This window comes from Neltuma alba, unplaced genomic scaffold (genome assembly GCF_004799145.2).
Source record: "Neltuma alba isolate B1F8T4 unplaced genomic scaffold, ASM479914v2 tig00003315_pilon, whole genome shotgun sequence".
Classification (NCBI taxonomy): Eukaryota; Viridiplantae; Streptophyta; class Magnoliopsida; order Fabales; family Fabaceae; genus Neltuma; species Neltuma alba.
In genome coordinates, this window is record NW_021633233.1 from 37614 (window position 1) to 54099 (window position 16486).

The following is a 16486-nucleotide window of genomic DNA, read 5'->3' on the forward strand; positions in this document are numbered from 1 at the left end:
ATGAGAGACAATACATGGATAGATGAATGTGTCTGAGCTGCCTCCATCTAACAGAATTTGGACTGTAGTACCCATGATGTCACCAGTAAATCTGATCATAGCTGGTCTATAAATCCCTCGTAAAGCATACAAGGATAAATGATGCAAGGTACTATCAACTGCCACCTCTGCAATATCCTTAAGAATTGTGTCCTCATCATCACTGTCACATTGTAGCATCATGAGTTACTTATTAGGACAACAATGAGAAGGGGTAAACCTCGCATCGCAAGTATAGCATAAGCCCTTCTCATGATGTATTTGTATTTCAGTTAGTGTAATTTTCTTAATCAATGGCATTTGGGGAGTCGATAATAAAGGTGGAACATTGGTTTTACCATCGTCGCCAGCAATTGTGGTGGTAGTGGGTTTTGAAAAGGTAGGCATTAAAGGTTTGCATGTAAAAGAGGTCAACGCTCGCCCCTTAGCAGGAAGTCACCGTTAGCAGCACAGAGACCAGAATCTGTGTTACCATTAAATAAATGAGCCAAAGCCACAGCAGTAACCATTGATGAGGGTCATTGGACCAGGATGTCGCGCTTTAGGGGAGGCAATAATCCACCAAGGTAGCAGTCAAGTCAAGCTGATTCAGGGATGTCTTTAGTGTGATTAGCAAGTGCAAGAAAGTTTGTATTTTAATCCTCCAAAATACCACCCATACTCTGCTGGGTAAGTTTAAAGATTTGCGCTCTAGGACAATTAAATTGAGAAGGTCCGAATTGAATCTCAATAGCCTTTGCTAAAGTTTGCTAATTTGGAATCTGACTAGCCCACTCTAACATTTGATACCATAGAAGAATGGTACCATCAAAATGAACAAAGGCTAGAATCAAACATTGCAGATCCTCAATATGATAGTATTTGAAATATTACTCAATACGAAAGATCCAATCCAAAGCATCCGATCCATCAAAATGAGGGAAATTGACTTTAATGGACTTGTAAGGTGACTGAGCAATGGAAAGTGGTTGAACGACAGGGGAACCCTCGAGAACCGTGTCAGAAGATTAACCTGATTTTTGGGAGAGTCCTTCAGCTTATTTTTGTAGAGAATGCAGCATGCACTCCAGCTGATCAAAATGACCATCAATGCGTTTGAAACGCCCATCTATCTGACCAAAACAGCTTTTAGCATCATCAATAAACTCATTCACCCTTTTTATGTCTGTTTGAAGTTACTTAAGATGCATGTTCTTGGCCATGGCAGGGGAGGTTCAATGAAAACACTAAATGGTATATTCCCACACTACCTCCAATACACTATGCAAAAATGGAGTTGAATTTATATTATATCGAATGTCGTAATGGTAAGAGTCACAATATAGCTCATACAAATCCAAATATGAAATAACAATCAAATATGACAATCACAGAAAAAATGCAAAAGCAGGAACAGAAGATAGAGGTCACAACAAGGAAGAGAGGAAATCGTAGAGAGGGAGAAAATCCATCAAAATATTTCATACCCTTTTCCTCTAACCGTCTTTGTCTTATTATATTCATTCCACCTCATCAAGTTCTTGCATCTTCCAAGTTTTCTTCCTTACTTACTGGCTACGCCTTAATTGGGCTCCAATATTGTCTTAAGCAGAGCCCATGTCCACACTCGTAGGATTCGTTAGGCCTGTGTCGTGAACGTCTCACTATCACTGGACGCCACCTTGGCCATCACGTCATCCTCAAATATTATCAAGTCAAATGTGTCTTCTCCAAAATTTGAACTTGTGAGCACATTGGTTTGCCTCTATCTTCTTGCCATTGAACTAAAATAAATCTACTGATTATTATTCTAAAACTAAATATATATTATTAAACTATAGTTTCAGTGGCAACCTTTAATGTCACTACTAAAAGTCTGTCATTCAACGTAACTTGTTAGAGTTGCTGCTAAACATGAGAATTTTAGTTGCCATTCTAAAAAGTCGTTGCTAAAAATCAGACTTTTAGCGGCAACAAATAAGTTGTTGTGGAAGGACATATTTTTAACGACCACTTTCTAGAGTTATTGCTAAAAGTCATACTTTTATGAATGCTTTTGTTAGTTACTGCTGAAAATTTTCGGCTGAAAGTTTTATTTTCTTTTTTGTAGTGAAAATTAAACTGCCCAAAAACTAATCATGAAAAATACCGAAAATGTGTGCATGTTAGATGATTGATTATAACTTGTTGGGTTTTGTGTCAATTTAGAAGGGGCATGACATTGATCCCAATGCTTTCTAATCAATTAATGAACCTCTCATCATTTTATTTTGTTGAAATCCTCTGTCAACTTTCCCATCAATATATAATTCTGGTGCATGAATGTCATTGACCCTTCAACAAACACCTACTTACGATGACGCCCTTAGATAAATAATTAAATCTCTTAATTAGTTAACCAACAATAAATAAAAATATTGATAACAAATTATTATAAGTTCTAAATTTTCTTTTTCGTTATCCCTTTGGCAAGCAAGAGACGCGAACGGTTTTATTAGGGAAAATTGCCCATAACTATCAATTTGAGAATTAATTACTTAATGAGCCTTGGAATTTTGAAAAATGGTATGAGATTCTTCAGATTACCGATACTTCTTGTGTATGAAAATATATAACATTGGATTCAGGAATAATTGGACAATTAATTCTCTGAATAGGTATTTATGAGCAATTTACTTTAATCTTTGACCTCAAAGAATTTGTTCAAATTAGGTTATTCTTTAATATTGTGGGAAATGTTACATATATTATTGAATAGACACCACATCTTAATTAAAGTCAATATGATATTTTATAAACTAGTTTAATTTATGTAGTCTTGATCTCCTACTTGTAATTCAACTCTATGTCAAATGTGTCTTGTTTTTTATTTAAAAAAAACTAATTAAATCAAAACACAAATAATAAGAGATGATGGACTTCAAAATTTTCTCTATTAATCCTGCTAAATAACCTTGGTAGAAAGAATAAAAGTAGGAGAGTTACTATCTATTTGAAATCTGACAACACTCTAATATATTATAAAACAGTTGGTAGTACACAGAATATCAAATAATTTTTTAAAAAGCAAATATTTAATCAGTTTGAACTAATGTTAAGGAATCAATAACTTATGATCAAAATGGGGTCATTAATTTCAACAAACAGAACTAAAATTATTCTCAAATTTCTGCTCATGACACCATATATAATTAGTTAATTAATTATGTCCACATTGTTACAAAGTACAAAATTAGCAATTAAGAATATATTTCTTGGAAGCCTCCACAAATTGGTGAAAGAAAATCTGGTGGCCTTTACGGTTGTTGGAAGCATCTCAACTTAATTGTTTCCAATTCATGAGATCATAATAATGTGGTCGATCCCAATCAACCTGTTAGCACTGAACTACTTTTCCGGGTAACAATTAATTATGGCTTAAAAAAACTTCTATTTTCTAAATTTAGGAAATTTAAGTTGAGAGAGTTTTACCTCTTATCTAGATTTTGATCTGGCTTGAATTTATATATCCCCGATGGCCCCACCATCATATGTATAGCTATGCTTGATGGGCCTCAGATGTTAGGTTAGGTTAGGTTGCATGACATGAGCACTAGATGGATTAGTTTTTCTTATGACCCATCACAATGCTTATTTTATTCTTGGAAATTAAATTTAGAACTAGGATAATCTATATGTATATAACTATGCATAGTGGTTATCATATCCTTTCACATGAAAAAGAAGAAAGGGGCCAAGAGAAATTTCAATTATAACTCACACTGACAATTAGGTCTTATCTCTATCACCAAAACCTTCTCTTTCCACTTTCTCTCTGATACGGTACTACTACCTTCAGGCATGGCAGAAGAGAAGAAGAAAAAGAAAGTCGACAACAAAAAGCAAAAGGAGCAACAAGCTTCAAAGTTACTGTATTCATCAGATTTTTCATTCAAGCCAAGCTCAGATGTAAAAGGTCTCCGATTTGGAGGCCAGTTCATCACAAAATCCTTCACAATCCGACGAGCAAGAACCCTAGAGCTTCTGAAACTCCTCTCTCTTCCACCACCAACCAATAATAACAATAGTAAGCCCAGAAACAAGCTGCTTGTTCCTTTCTCTTCAACCCTAGCTTTCATCCCCACAAACTTCACAATCTTAGCTTACCATGCTTGGCATACTCTCACGCTTGGCCTCGGCACCAAGAAGTCAAAGGTTGTCTTGTTCGTGTTTGAGAGCGAAGCGTTGAAGAAGAAAGTTGATGAGATTTGGCCATTGGAGATATCACTTGGGGAAGTGAACAAGAAGCTCATAAGGGGCCTTAAAGGGTTCGAGATGGCGAGGTTTAAGTTCAGGAAAGGGTGCGTGACTTTCTATGTTTATGCTGTTCGACAAGTTGGTGGATCAGGGTTTTCAAGTGTTGCAGATCTGAGACTTATTTTGCAGTCTGTGGTTTCTCTTAATGATTTCTTGGATCATACCGCTGTGCTTGCCATGCCTAAGCAGAGAAGTATCATGAGTTTCTCTCATCCTCTAGCCATGGCTCATTGATTAACTAATTAAGGGAAGTTATATTCATTTGCATTATTAATAATATTCATTACAAATAATCTAGGTCTTATGCTACTTAATTCTCTCTCTCTCTCTCTCTATATATATATATGTCTTCTCTTAGAATTTTCTTGTGCTTTTTTTTAATAGTTAACTTTCTTAAGTTCTTGCTGTTTCGTTGTGGAGATTTTGGGAGGCTTGTTTCACTTGGGAAGAATACGAACAAAATTTGACGACAAATATATATACATATATATTTTACTAGAATATCTCTGTGCTATAATTTGAGCATCCTTAAGTTAAGTTTTGGTCACATGGATGAAGAAAAACATTATTTTTAGAATAATCTATTGAGACTCAAAAATGTTCAAATTTGAATTTGTCAATAATACTTAATACTCCTCTTATCCGTAATATAATACTTACTTTATAGTGTAATTTGCTGGAGGAATATTAGATTATTGTTACCTAAAGAAAAACTAGTTGCTATAAAAAAGCATGCAGAGTTTTAGAAATAAATAGCTTATAATGTGTATTTCGCACGCGCACACACATTTGTGATAGTTGTTGTGAGGACTAACTAGAAGGCATATGTTATCTCAGAGAGCTGTCGTTCCTTAGCTTTCCGTGATGGTTCAACGATGATTTAGCTTGGAAGCCATATATGGAGGTTGGTAATAATCATACCAATCACCAAACTTAATGCCCTTAATCACGTCATAAAAGTTGGTTGGCCCAAAAATCACATCAAAGTTGAGGAACGTTTCTTGAAATAAACACACACACACACACACAGAGTCTAGATCTCCTTCATGTATTTTATTATTTTTTTGTTATTTTTTAACGAAAAAATATCACTTTCATTTCAAAATTTTTATTACTAGCTTTTTTCACCTGAATATTATCACCAATTTGCGGTCAAGAATATATTGATGCCAATAATAGACAAAAACTAAAAGGGATTTTATACAAGGCCTTAATAATGAAGTTTCTAAGAATAAAAGAAGACAATATAAAATAAGTGTAAAATAAACTAATAGGATTGAGTCTAGTAGAATGAGTTCCACAACATAGTAAATTCAGGTTTTAATTCCCATCGGTAGATATATTCACATTTAATGTACAATAATATACTCTAAATAGAATTGTTTCCAATAAAAAAAATTCATGTGTCTAGTTAAAAAACAGTGTAAAATAGCAAAATAAATAGAAGGTCTAAAAGTCAAAGAAAAATGATCGTGCGAACTTGGGCCAAATCAAGCTTTAATTCCTCATAGGCCAGACACTGGACTGTACGATTTTTCAAGTTAGTTTTCTTGGGGATTGATTTTAATATGTCCCAAATTCAGTTTGGGCTAAAAGCTGTAGGAAAAATAACCAAAAAAAAAAAGAAGGTTAGAAATTACAGTATTCCAATTCAGACACCTTAGAAATCAAAATTTCAAGGGAGGAGGTAGTGTCTGATATGGTATTTTGAAAATGTAATCAAATGACTAAAATACCTTTATATTATATTTCTTTAAAAACAAAGTTATCAAACTTGTTATTGCTAGTATATTTTTTGTTATTGGTTATTCAATACTTGTTATTACCACTTCACAACTTATTAATAAATAACTTATCATTGCTAATACATTTCTTGTTATTTTTTGTTCAACACTTGTTATTATCAATTCACAACTTGTTAATAAACTTTTTGATGCAAGGGAATTTTTGTCATTTAACTACATTTGCAAAATACGATATCATGTATCAATTCCTTCCTTGCGATTTTGATCTCTTAAGTGCCTGAATTGGAATATTACAATTTTCAATTTCTTTTTATGTTATTTTTCTAAAGTTGTTTCTTTTCAAAAGGGTTAATATAATTTTTGGTCTCTAAAATATACACCTACTTTGGTTTTGATCTTTCAAATTTCAAACACATAATCTTAGTCCCTTGAATTCACTCCGTCCTAAAATGTCAATCATTAGAGATATAATGATATTAAAACTTGCTTAAGTATCATAAACGGTGTTAAAGTCGTGATATTAACTCACCAGATAACATTTAGTTAGATCTTGTGTGAATAACAAAAAAAAAAAAGGTAAAAAGAACAGGTCTTCAAAATGCAGCTGTTTAGTCCTTCTTCTTTTTTTTCCTTTCTCGTTGCTTGTTTAAGGAGTTGCTCGTGTTTTAATAACTCATCCCCTCTATATAATCATTATGTTAGCCATATCATATAATGAGTCAACATAATCACTTTAACACTGTTTACAAATTTTGTCCTTACTATGCTCTTGTTGTGAGACTTTTTAACGATAATTTTATAAAAGGGTGATGGGACGGAAAATGAATTTTGGAAAACATGAAACTTAGAAATTAAAACAGGTGAATAAAAAATTAAATTTTGAAGGGAAAAAAGGAGGGAGAATAACAGAAAAAGATGCTGAAAATTGCAAATTCCAAATTAGGTTTGGTAACACAACTTTATTTGGTATTGACAATTTTAAATTTGCAAATAATAACAAATTTTTATTAACATTCCTTATGTGGCATTTACAAATTTTCACCTTCTTTTGGTGTCATTGTCCCAAAAAAGGAGGAATTCTAATTAATCCAATTGAAATACATAAATCCAAATTCAAGTCTACACTTTTAATAAATTTCTAATTAGGTTATAAGGTCTCATTAGAAATTTCTGAATATTGTTAAATGTCTAGAATGCCCTTCTGTAATCTTACCCCTCCCAAATAGTTTCTCTTTTCTCTTGATTATTTTTTGAAACTAAAAACACATAAATAATTTTATAATATTTAAATCTTGTATATATAACTAAAACCTTTAAAAATATTTTAATAAAAAATTTTAAATTACAATATAATTGCAATTCAAATAAATATTTTGGATTTTCAGGTTGTAAATATTTATTTTTAAGACTTTAAAATATCTTAATTATAAGAAATATTCTATATTAAATTGTTGCAAATTACATTTTTGGGTTGAAATCTAATGTTTGCCGAAATAAATAAAAATAATGTAAATTATACATAATATTAAATATTTTTTGTAATTAAAATATTTTAAGATCTTAAAATAAATATTTACAAATATAAAATAAAAATATTTATTTTAAGGCTATTTATGCTGAAATTTAAAATGTTTTATTAAAATATTTTTGAAGATTTTGGTTATATATACAAATTTTAAACACTTATACAATTTTTTATTTGTTTTTTGGTCTTAAAAATAATCATAAAAGATCAGAGATCACTTAGGGGAGTAAAATAATTAATTTTTTATTTTAATTAAAGAGAGACATTCTTGTCATTTAACGACAATTAGAAATCCTAAATTAGAATTCATGTTTTAATTAGAAATTTATTAGAAGTATAAGCCTTAATTTGGATTTAGGTATTTTAATTGGATTTTATTGTGATTTTTTCCCCAAAAAATAAATTAAATTATAATAAAACTTTCAATGTTTAAGTTTCCCATGTTTTTCCCCCGCAAAATCAGCAAAATCATCTGACACGATTTGGCTAATAAGTACTATTTATATCATATTATTTACTATATATATAATTTGTTAAATATATCCTTTATTATATATTATTACAATTACTTTTTTTTAAATAATTATTTATCTTATATGCAAAATATTGGGTATTTATTATTATTTGACATTTATTTCATGCCTTTATTTTTATTTTCATTCAAAATAACTAGTACAGAATTTAAAACATAATACTTTAATTGTTACCAGTCTGATCACGGATTAAACCCCCACGAACCCACTAACTCACTAACCCTTAACTCAATATCTTGACCGGTTTAATGACCAGTCTGATTTTTTATTTCTTGATCAACACTATAATTTAATAATGGTTAATTAATAGTTAGGTGGGTAAAAGTTGAATCACAAAACTATAAGGAAAGATTATGCAACATATATTTTGGTTTTCAAAATAAAAGAGAAATTTCTGTAACTGTAAGGTTAAAGTTAATATATTTTACTCTGTTTATTATTATTCATACGAAAAATGTTAAAACTAGTTTTAGCTCTCTACTTTCACTTCGGCGCCCATAGCTTAGCGTCTAGCCACATCTAATGATAGCAACAGTTAAATTAAAAATTTGCACAAACTCAGTCTAAAGATGGATCCAATTTAAATAAAAGATAAATAAATTTTCTTTCTGTTAAGGTCAAAGATATTAAATAATAAAGAACATAATCCTTTCATGTCCCTTTGATGTCACTTTTATGGAGTAGTTATAAGATTTCAGATATGGGAAGGAACCCCTAATATTGACACATTGATTTAAGATTTAGTTAATAAAATAACATTTGTAATGTTTCCAATCCATTTCAGCTTTCAGCCATTTTTTCAATCCAAACTTCATAATCAAATTTAACAAATTTTTAATTTAATATGAATATGAATGAGATATGTCCACAATCACGTTTAATCAATCAATACACAATCTATACTCGGGCCAAAAAATAAAAACACAATCTATACCAAACTATAATCTATACACAATCAAGTTTAGAATTCGTGTGTAATTCATGAGGACTGCAACCAGAAATGAAAAATGTTAAATTAAAAATATGTATAAACTCAGTCCAAAGATGGATGCAACTTTAATATAATGTGATCACAATAAAAGATAAATAATTCTTTTAATGTTAAGGTCAAAGAGATTAAATTTTTTTTTTATAAAAAGGGCATAATCCGGTCCTTTCGCGTTGATGTCATATTATAGAGAGTTAGTTATGAGATTTCTTTTATATGGTTATGACCGTATGAGCCACTTAGATTTTTTTTTTTTTTTGGGGTAAGTTGAGCCACTCAGATATTGATAGACTGATTTAAGATTTTGTTGTTAAATTATTTGTAATGTTTCCATCTATTTCATCTATTGTTTTTAATCCAATCTTCATCACGAGATTAAACAATCTTTTTTTGTAATGTCAAATATAACTATGAAGGAATTAAATCTATGCACAGTCAAGCTAATCAAAATCATTAATTAATACTAATAGACGCATAATCTATAGGAATTGCTGTACTCCAAAATAAAAGCTACGTAACACGTACATAGATCCCACATATCTAATGAGAACAAAAGTAAAACTGATTAAAAATGTGTGAAAAACTATGAAATCTAAAGCTGGATCTAACTTGAATAGAAGGTATTGATGACAATAAAATATGCTTTCTTAAGTCCTCAATGTAAGAGCTTGAATGTTTGATAATTAACCTGCACAGATTAGTAAATATTAGGTAAGCTAATTATTTGTTAAAATTTATATTGAGTTTCAAAAAGTATTATTTTTAACTGCTGGTATTAGATATACTACTCTCTTGATGAAAAACACATTTGATATGTGCAATATAGGAGCAAAGAATTCTTACAGTTAAAATCAATATAAACTTATCTTTTAATTCTTACATTTAGAACTTGAGAGTTATAATCTGACTGGAAAAAAAAATTGGAGAGTTATATAAAACATAATCCTCTAATGTCATTTTGATGTTACTATAGGTAGAGAGTGAGTTAGGTATAAACCACTTTGATATTGTTGTATTGAGCTAGTGATTTCAGATTTAGTTATATATGCAATGTTTTGCAATCCATTCCATGTACGTTTAATTTTACCCGAAATTCATGGTCCAATTTAAAAAAAAGTGCAAATCTACCAACCGATAGATATATTAAATTTGAATTAAAAATATTCACAAAATCTCAAACTATAATATATTTATATGTATATATATTTTCGACGAGAATAAACAATATCAAAAGAGGTAAATTTTCTCATTAATCTTGCTTGAGAATTTGACATTATATTTCCTTAAAAAACAGATTATCCAGCAAAACTTGCCTTTTAATTCTCAAGTTTCTTTTTAAACTCAAAATGTAAGCTTGCTCCTTTATTAGTTTATTCCGACAATAATATTATATATATCATCTGCAAATTGATGGATTAGGTGAATCCCTTACGTAGGTTCATAGATAATTCTTATAAAAGATCTTTCTCATCCGATCTTCTTCTTGGTCATTTTCCTCCTCAAACCTAATTCGCTAACTCTCTCTCAAACAACACTTCAAACATGGATTCTCCTCTCCTCCATGAAATCAAAAAGCAAGCTTCTTTCTTCTTCAAGGACAAGATTAAAACTGCGAGGTTAAAATGGACTGATGTTACACCAGTTGAACTGTGAGTTTTTTCATTTCTGTGATCTCTTTCCTTAAAGTCCTCTCTTTTGAGCTTCTGATGTTTCATTTGCAGAAGAACTGAAAAAACTCATCTTCTGATACTGCAATGAGTTAATAGGAGTTATTCCTACTAATTATTGTCCTCAACATGTTGAAACCAGTTAATGGAAGTTGATTTTCTTTTGATTCTTAATAAGTTTCACACACTGTTTTAATTTCTTGTAAATTTGAGGGTCCAGAATGACAGAAGAAGCTACCAGTGAAAATCCATGGCCCCCAGAAACTTGTAACTTGGGAGTAATATCGCGAGGAGCATTCGAAGTTGATGATTATGAGAGAATTGTGGAGATTTTGCATAAGAGGTATACGTACCTTTCTTTTTTTGAAAAAAACATACTTTTTGTTTTTTCTAGTATAACTATCTATCCATATCTTTAATGGGTTAAATTTTAGAACCAACAACCTCCTCATCCCCACAAAGAGAACATAAATTCAAATCCCAAAAAGCATACTTGTTTGGAAAAGTATAAGCATTTGGATTCTAAGTCTCAAAAGAAACTAATCTCAAGTTCAAAATAGCTCATGAATACCTTCATTAAATGAAAAAGAGGGTTAAATTTGGATTTTATTAGTCTTGAACAAGAATAATTTTCTCAATATGAATTTTTTCATCGATAACATTTGAGCCTACAATATTAAGGTTTAGTCACTCTCAACAACCCAGTTCAACTATTTTTATCTATCACTTTTCAGAGTTCATAGTTGTTGACTTGGTTAGTCATGTGTGTGTGTGTGTGTGTATAGATCGTCTCAGAATGTCATGTGTCATTTCTGGATACATAACATTGTATGATATTATATTATGATTGACTTAGATATTCCAATTTTGGTTAATCATATATATATATATATATATATTACATAACATTGCATGATATTTTTGTTTATAATTTGTCCTTTTCATTTTTGTCAATGTGTCATTTTTAGATTTTATTAAGCATGTTCTCAATATCTCAAGAATTATGTCATTAAAGTTTCATGCAATGCTATGTGGGAAAACAGGTTGCAGAAATTTGATAGAAGTAAGTGGAGAGCCTCGTACAAAGCTCTGATTCTTCTGGAACATCTTCTAACCCATGGGCCTCTAAGAGTACCTGAGGAGTTTCGGTGTGATGAAGACGTTATCAAAGAGATAGGACAACTTCAGTACATTGATGAGAGAGGGTATGAAAGTTTAACAATTCTCAAATGATGTCCCTGACTCACTAATTGCAATTTAGTGTTGACCCTTGTAATAAAATTTTCGTTTCACAGGTTCAACTGGGGGATGAGAGTTAGAAAATTATCAGAAAGATTAGTAAAGCTGCTGGAAAACAACGAGTTTTTAAGAGAAGAAAGATCAAGAGCTCGGCAACTTTCTCTAGGGATCGAAGGCTTCGGAAGCTTCAACAATCAAACTTGGGCAATCAATGGAAGCATCAATGCCTTTCCTTCTAAGAAATATGAAAAAAATAATTCTTGCTGCGGCTTTCATGAAAGTGAGGGACAAGGTATCGTGAACTTAGACAAGAAATTTAGTACTGGAGATGGAGACAAAGAAAAGCAACAAGTTCACAAAAACATGGACGAGAAACTCCTAAAGCAAGAAAACAAGACAAATTTGGAAGAAGACTTTAAGATTGAGCATCCCTTTGTTGACAAAGAGAGCTTCGCTCAAGCATCATTGCTTTCTGTGTAATATACTATATGCTTAGATTGTGTTGTCCTCGGTTCGTAAACTCTGGCATGTAAATAGTTATGGTATAGGACTTTAGATCTAGATTTATCTGCTTGTCCTGTCCTGTTCCAGAAATTGTAGTGCCTTATAGTGCATTTGGATTAATGAGACTGAGAACAAGTGAAATTTCAATGGCATATGATGCTGAATTGGAATATTCCAAAAAGGAAAAAATAAAATACAAAACAAAAACTCCTCAGACATCTTAAAGTCATCATTCTAGCATGATAAGAACATGAAAGCACAACAAAAAAGTAGAATGAAAGAGCTGCAAGATGCACTTCTTCCCGAGGAATGTGACAGTAGTCTCTTCCTTCAATAACCCTATAATATTCTGAAACATTTTAGAAGCATTTTCTATGCACAATTGACGGTCCAGACTCATCGTACTCTGCCTTCGCAATCCACATCTGCACTCAGAAACAATGTTCCATTACCAATCATATACGGAGGCAACTCTGACAATTCCAAGTAACAGGCAAGAAAATAAGGAACAGAACAAACCTGTTGGAAGGTGCTGAGAGATGCCAAGATAGAACCACCAATCCAGACACTGTACTTTCTCTCGGGTGGTGCTACAACCTTGATCTTCATGCTGCTTGGGGCTAATGCAGAAATTTCTTTGCTCATTCTGTCAGCAATGCCAGGGAACATGGTTGAACCTCCAGAGAGGACAATGTTACCGTACAGGTCTTTCCTGATGTCAACATCACATTTCATGATGGAGTTGTATGTCGTCTCATGAATGCCTGCAGCTTCCATTCCAATAAAGGATGGCTGGAACAGGACCTCTGGGCATCTGAATCGCTCTGCACCAATGGTGATTACCTGCCCATCAGGCAACTCGTAGCTCTTCTCCACAGCAGAACTGGTCTTGGCAGTCTCTAGCTCTTGTTCATAGTCAAGGGCAATGTAGGCCAGCTTCTCCTTCACATCTCTCACTATTTCCCGCTCTGCTGAGGTTGTAAATGAATACCCACGTTCAGTTAGAATTTTCATCATGTATTCAGTAAGGTCACGGCCAGCCAGGTCAAGACGAAGGATGGCATGTGGGAGAGCATAACCCTCATAGATAGGGACTGTGTGGCTGACACCATCACCAGAATCCAGCACGATACCTACAGAGGAACAACAAACAGATTTAAGATTAACAAGCACAATTACGTTTGTCCCATTGTCTTCCTGATCAGAAACAGAACAGTTCGCCCTTTCGAGCAGCATGTTAAGTGAAATCATATAGGAAAACAGCAATAATACTCAGTTTTATCCTCTGTTTCAGAGCAACGGCACTATGAAAATTAATCCCTTTTAGATGCTAGTGAAGAGTAACACATTCTGCTCCAAGCATAAGGTCATGTTTGAGAGTTCTGAGAAAGAATGGGAGTTATCATTGATGTAGTGGATTGGGAAAGAATGTTAAGAGTTACCAAACCAGTGTCTGGATCTTAAATAGAAAATGGATAATAGTTTCCTAGAGGTTAAGCAGTTTATTTGCTAAGTTTTAGCTTTATGCCAACACCTTCTTTCCAGTTTGCTTCGAGCCCTAGCCTGCCTTTGTATCTTGGGGGGCAAAAAAAAAAAAAAGAAAGAAAGAAAGAAAATGGATAATAGTCTTATTTGGTACCGTGATAATAAATTAATAATAAACTAGATGGGTAGACCCTGTGCATTACACAAAGTTTAACGGATGAGTCACATTGTTCGTAGCTTGTGAATAGCGGCATAAAGCAGCTTCTTGAAGATTTATTTTATATTGACGCAGAGAATCAGAAATATAAACTCACAATATTACCATTATAGATTATTCTCAATTTCATCGAGGCAGAAAGCTATAAATGAATGATTATTAATGGGAAGGACGCAATTGCAAACCCTTCAAGTTTAGGACTAGAGGCATGAAAATTGGGGAGTTGAGTGAGAAGGGTGCAAACCACCCTAATCCAGCCAGCCATAATAATTTTAAAACAGAAAGATGATGCTTTTGTCTCTTTAACTTTATCTTTTCACACTCTAATCCCAAATAAAAATAAAATAAAATCTAAAAACAAAAATACAAATAGGAAAGGTTCAAACTAAAACTCAAACCACATCAAAAAATTGAAAGAATCGCTTACCAGTGGTACGACCACTTGCATACAATGAGAGAACAGCTTGAATTGCTACGTACATAGCAGGGGTATTAAAAGTCTCAAACATAATTTGAGTCATCTTCTCACGATTGGCCTTGGGATTAAGAGGAGCCTCAGTTAGCAAAACTGGGTGCTCTTCTGGGGCAACACGAAGCTCATTATAGAAAGTGTGATGCCATATCTTTTCCATGTCATCCCAATTGCTGACAATTCCGTGCTCAATAGGGTACTTGAGGGTCAGGATACCTCGCTTAGACTGTGCCTCATCACCAACATATGCATCCTTCTGGCCCATGCCAACCATCACACCAGTGTGACGAGGACGACCTACAATGCTGGGAAACACAGCACGCGGGGCATCATCTCCTGCAAATCCAGCCTAGGGGGCAAAAAAGGAAAAAAGAGAAAGCTGCAATCAACTTCACCAAATAATAGAAAATATTAAACAGCTTCATAGAAGAAAATAGTGCAAAACACTAAGTTATCCGAATTTGAAAAAAAGCTAACAATTTAAAAGAAGGTCCATTAGCACCTTGACCATTCCTGTTCCATTGTCACAAACGAGAGGTTGAATATCCTCAGCTTCTGCCATCTTCTATAACCTACTGGATCAAACAACCAGTCAGTACAAACCAATCAATTATGTATAATGAGACCATTAAACATAGAAGTGGCAAGGGGAAAGGCTAAAATAAGGTGGAAGGAAAACCCGAAATGAAAACAACATCATTGTTAAATATTGCTATTCAAATTTGTTTACTGGGGAAAGAAATCTTTCATCAGAAATAAAGCAATAGCCAATAGCAAGAATTTATTGATGGCATAGATGATTAAACAACACACATTGTGGAATTCAGTTTCATCTCCTACAAATGAAAAAAATGCTCACAAGATATCAACAGACTGATGATCAAGAATAGACAGGTTAGTGAGATACCAGTGACAAACAAGTTAGCGGGGAGGAAGTCTAAAGGAAAACTGGAGAAATAAACACCAGAAACAAAAGTACATATATTATACGTTTACATGAAATTCACTCCATCCCAAGACAAACCAACCTACACCTGCTCGCTAAAGATAAACAAAAGTATTTCCCAGAATGCAAACCTCAATGGGAAAGAAAAATAAGAAGTTAATTAATCACACGCACCATGAACCACAATTATGATTCAAAGGCTGGTAAGGGATCATTGAAATGGTAGAAAATATGAAGAAAAATGGGTAGATACGCCGACCATTTTTAACATTTCCAACATTTTCTACTCAAGCTTATCATCTGACTGGGAGATTTGACACATATTACTCTCATTTTCAAGTGCAAGTACATGTCTGCATCGTATGTTCGGTCAACATCTAACAACCAGAATTATTAAATACACATCAGATTCCTTTCTTCAGTCTACCAAGAACAATTTTCCATGAAACAGTGATAGATCCAACCCACTGACCAGAAATATCCGAACCACTAAACAAAATAACAATAGAACATAAGCCAGCAAATAAACAGCTACTACAATAAAATCCCAGATCGATGAGTCAAAAACCATAATGAAAGGCAAATCATTTCACGTCCCACTTGTCAACCACAAAAAAAGCCGGAAAGCGTCCATTTTAAGATCAAAATCAAACCAGGGAATTCTAACAAATAGCGGATCCATCAAGAAACGAAATGCAAGGAACAGATCTAAGAAGAATTGAGGAAGAATGAGTAGACCTTGGAATTGCCGAGGGGGGAATGGGGATGGAGAAGGCGAGCAAGCGAGCGATAAAGAGGGTTGGTAGAGGGAGAAGAGACTCTGTAAGGAGACGAAACGAGGAAGGGAAGGA

The 16486-nt window shown here is 33.0% G+C and overlaps 3 protein-coding genes across 3 annotated transcripts; 2 read left to right on the plus strand and 1 right to left on the minus strand.

The window, feature by feature from the left end:
• The first annotated feature begins 3858 nt into the window (after nt 1-3858).
• Nucleotides 3859-4628, plus strand: LOC114741191 (uncharacterized). The gene has a single exon (XM_028929444.1). It carries the CDS (start codon nt 3859-3861, stop codon nt 4546-4548), a length of 690 nt encoding a protein of 229 aa, XP_028785277.1. The 3' UTR covers nt 4549-4628.
• Nucleotides 4629-10614: 5986 nt separating this feature from the next.
• LOC114741194 (ENTH domain-containing protein C794.11c-like) lies at nt 10615-12686 on the plus strand (the record flags this gene model as incomplete). Its single annotated transcript, XM_028929448.1, has 4 exons — nt 10615-10754; nt 10993-11115; nt 11816-11977; nt 12068-12686. Coding segments are annotated over 4 exons (849 nt in total), but the record flags the coding sequence as incomplete, so codon positions are not given.
• On the minus strand, nt 12652-16486 carry LOC114741192 (actin-1-like). The gene is made up of 5 exons (XM_028929445.1): nt 16374-16486; nt 15192-15261; nt 14645-15038; nt 13035-13648; nt 12652-12940 (listed from the first exon to the last, which is right to left on the minus strand). The coding sequence occupies exons 2-5, from the start codon at nt 15249-15251 to the stop codon at nt 12875-12877; spliced, it is 1134 nt and encodes a 377-aa protein (XP_028785278.1). The 5' UTR covers nt 15252-15261; nt 16374-16486; the 3' UTR covers nt 12652-12874.